The sequence below is a fragment of the Aulonocara sp. 'chitande type north' Nkhata Bay genome, linkage group LG8, assembly GCF_057382095.1.
Source record: "Aulonocara sp. 'chitande type north' Nkhata Bay isolate Kocher_YH1m ecotype deep benthic linkage group LG8, A_spYH_male_GT1.1, whole genome shotgun sequence".
Lineage (NCBI taxonomy): Eukaryota > Metazoa > Chordata > Actinopteri > Cichliformes > Cichlidae > Aulonocara > Aulonocara sp. 'chitande type north' Nkhata Bay.
The window spans coordinates 15,459,061-15,462,477 of NC_141351.1; the positions used below are offsets into that span (position 1 = coordinate 15,459,061).

At 49.9% G+C, this 3,417-nt stretch overlaps 1 protein-coding gene across 1 annotated transcript; it reads right to left on the reverse strand.

The window, feature by feature from the left end:
- Nucleotides 1-275: 275 nt before the first annotated feature.
- On the reverse strand, nt 276-3,017 carry LOC147323474 (zinc finger protein 503-like). The gene is made up of 2 exons (XM_086303835.1): nt 2,366-3,017; nt 276-1,882 (listed from the first exon to the last, which is right to left on the reverse strand). The coding sequence occupies exons 1-2, from the start codon at nt 2,618-2,620 to the stop codon at nt 443-445; spliced, it is 1,695 nt and encodes a 564-aa protein (XP_086159961.1). The 5' UTR covers nt 2,621-3,017; the 3' UTR covers nt 276-442.
- Between the last annotated feature and the right edge of the window lie 400 nt (nt 3,018-3,417).

The following is a 3,417-nucleotide window of genomic DNA, read 5'->3' on the forward strand; positions in this document are numbered from 1 at the left end:
AATAAATAAATAAAATAAAATAAATCGATGGCAGTTCTGTAAGAAACTGCTCTGATTGATTTTCCACGTCCATCACTCCGTCACGCACTCAGCTCTGGCAGCCCCCTAATCCCTCTGAGTAAGGCACATTTTAAAATAACTTTTTGCTTTACAAAACCCCACCAGTCACAATAAATCAAATAAACAATAAACTCCACATTACTCAAAAGAAAGAAAAAGGGTCCTAACTTTATTTAACTTGCAAAGACGCTTTTCTCCTGTGTAAAAATAATGCACATTGAGTCTTTTGAAATTTTATATTATAATTATTTTTTATTTTAGTCACGCTTGAAGCTATCGCAAATAAATACACTGATCCCCACCTGGATCCAATCCCTGCATTAAGTACAATATAAAACTCATTGGGCCTAAATCTCCTTTATAAATGTGTAATTCTCTGTCACTACTGATATCCTAAGGCCGATGCTGTCGTCAGTCTTTGTCCATACAAGGCGTACGGGGAGTAATATGGTCCGGTAGCCGCGGGCACGGGCACCGGGGCCCCGGGAGTGGGCAGGGGGCTCTTTGAATACGGGTGGTAGCGACTGCTGAGTCCGAGGGGGTGGTGAGGGCCCCTGAGGGCCAGCGTGCTCGGGCTGCTCGGGCTTCCGTTTGGAGGCATGTGCATGTGACAAGCCATAGCAGCAGCAGCAGCAGCGTTAGCAAGAGAAGACGACCCCGGGTACCCAGATATCAACTTCTCCGTGCCGGCAAAGGCCGTGTGAGTCCGCAAGTGGCTGAGGAGCTCCTCGGAGGATGAAAAGCGCTTATCGCAAGGTCCGTTCGCCGACACCCAGTTGCACACGTGCGGCAGGGGGTCGTTGGGCAGCATAAACCCGTAAGGATATAAGGGATGTCCGCTGAAAGAAGGGGTCGTGGAATGCACGCCGTGTAACGGGTGCGTCGGGTACATGAGCGGGTATCCAGACTTAAGCGCCGAGGCAGCTGCCGCAGCTGCCGCAGAGTCATGTGCGCAGTTAGCGCTGGCTGCGCCGGACAAATGGCTCGTGCAGTGGTAACTCAGGCAGTAGGGGTCTCGACACAGACTAGCAGACATTAGAGACGGTGGGGATGCTCCAGCTAAGGGGCTCGTTCCCGCTTTGCTGCATCCCAGCGAGCTGGCAGCAGCAAACTGTGCGCTTAAAAGCTGGCTGCTGGATTTGGTGGGGTCAAGGGTCATTCCATGAGGGAGAAACGGCTGCGGATAACCCGCATATGCACCGGCTAAACTTCCAGGATAGGAAATACCAGCAGGTGGTAAAGGAAAAACTGTATGACCGGGCTTATAGGGGGAGACAGGGGCCACCAGCCCGGAGCCGAGGACGGATGATGATGACGAGGTTACAGATATGGAGTCTGATGTAACAGCCTTGGATCCAGATGTGTTTTCTTGTTGCTGGTTGCCGTCAGAGGTAATCCCACTTATCCCGTGGCTGCCGTTGCTCTCCGTCATAGTGCTTTTATTGCTATCAGACTCCTTCTTTTCCTCCTTGTCCCCCGCTTTGCCTTCAGATGGCAGAGGAGAAACGGAGGTGCAGGAGCCGGGGCTGCCTGTCCTGGGGGTGAACGGCTGGCAGGTGGCGCTAGGCACTCGGAAACTGTTTTTATCTCCACTGAGGCTGCTGCTCGAGTCCTTCTTCTCTGATGATTTTGAGTAAGGTTTGAAGCTCGATTTGTCGTCGGCTCCGATGTCGCTCATCTTCAGCGGGCCGGATTTGGCCTCCTTGTCGCTAGATCCATTGGAGGTTACAGAGGACAGCTTGGAGGAGGACGGCGGATCCGGTTTGCCGATCTGAGAGCACGTTTGGGCCAGAAGGGCCAGCGGACTCTTCTTGGCATCCAGCTGAGAATTTGAAACAAACACAACGTTAAAAAATTCAGGAAAACACTCACACGTACATGTAATATTTTGCGATAAATAGTCACATATGTCCGTTTCGCGCATTTTACGCACTGCGCATAAAGTTATCTCGGGATGAAACTCAAAACAACTCAGCATAATAGGTATGTAAAGGAGGAAGGCGCACACACGTAGCTGATCTACATTAGGTGGAAGATAAGATTGTACAACACGACGGAATGACATTCAAAATATTGGCATCAGTTTGCATAAAAGGGTCGTTAAAGTCTGAAGTGAGTAGAACATCGAGAGTACAGTTTATTACTGTATTTCAACACATAGCCTAAATACAAATCTTGACCACAGTTTGTCCACTCGTGTCGTGTCGGGAGCTCTGGTGTCCTGCAATTTCGGAGTGAACACGCAGTAGTTTGAGAATAAGCGAATAAAAACAACGTGTTTTATTTTAACCGCTGTAGCGCTTACCTCGATGGGACTGACAGGAGTGGACGGTAACGGCTGTAGGTACTCCGGGTGTAAAATGTGTCCTGCCCGTGCCGTAAGCATTTTCAAAACCTTTATGGGAAGACGACTGGCTTGTCGAGTAGGGTCTGCGGGAGAGACGGAGTTGTGGACGGATAGTTGGCTTATCTTCACTGCTCCCTTCTCCCCCGAGGAGCCGCTCTCCCACGCTAGATTTGTGCTATTTCTCAGGACAGAGACCGTGGGCGATGTGATCATGACCCAATTCTCCTATAAATGGTTGAAAAATGCCATGGGTAGGGTTAAGCAAGCCAGCACTCAAAACGTCTGACGGTTGGAGCCGCTGCCAGAAATAAAAGAAAATCACAGTTAAATCCTCGGAAGAGACGCGGAGTGTGTGAGCAGAATCCGTGCGCTTCTCAGCCTCGTTGCTTCATCTCCGGCGTCGCTCTAACACTGTGGCTGTGGGTCCGAGAGCGGGCACGGTTTACGTGGGTTGCGGGCAGGAGGGATCACTCCGCCTCCTCACTAGCAGCATCTGAATCAGTCCGCGGATTGCTGCCCGTGCAGCCCCCCAATCAAAAAGAGATGCCGATGTGATCAGAGGGTCGAGGTAATGTGACGTTTCCTGCTCACACGGGTGTCTGTTTCATATTTCACCCACTCCGAGCGCTTTTAATTTCCAGACTTTACACGCGCCTTTTGCGTAATTGGCACTTTGACGCATGCGCTGCACCTGCATCCTGTGTGGGGTTTTTTTTTTTTGGGGGGGGGGGGGGGGGACCAGGGAATAAAGATGACAAAGATTATGAAAAGATTTGTTTTGAAACGTTTGTACAGCCGACATTTATTTCCCCTAAAAGAAGAGAGTAGGAGTGGACAAACTATCGCCTGCGGCTAAAATCTGCTTTAAAATCTGCATCTTCTTTGCATAACTAGACTGCAGTTAATAAAGGAGACGGTCTTTGGACCCAGTTACTCAAAACAATAAAAAGTAATCAAGCGAGGGACTTGTAAGGTCACATCCCCTGCCTACAGTGTGCGACATCTATCGC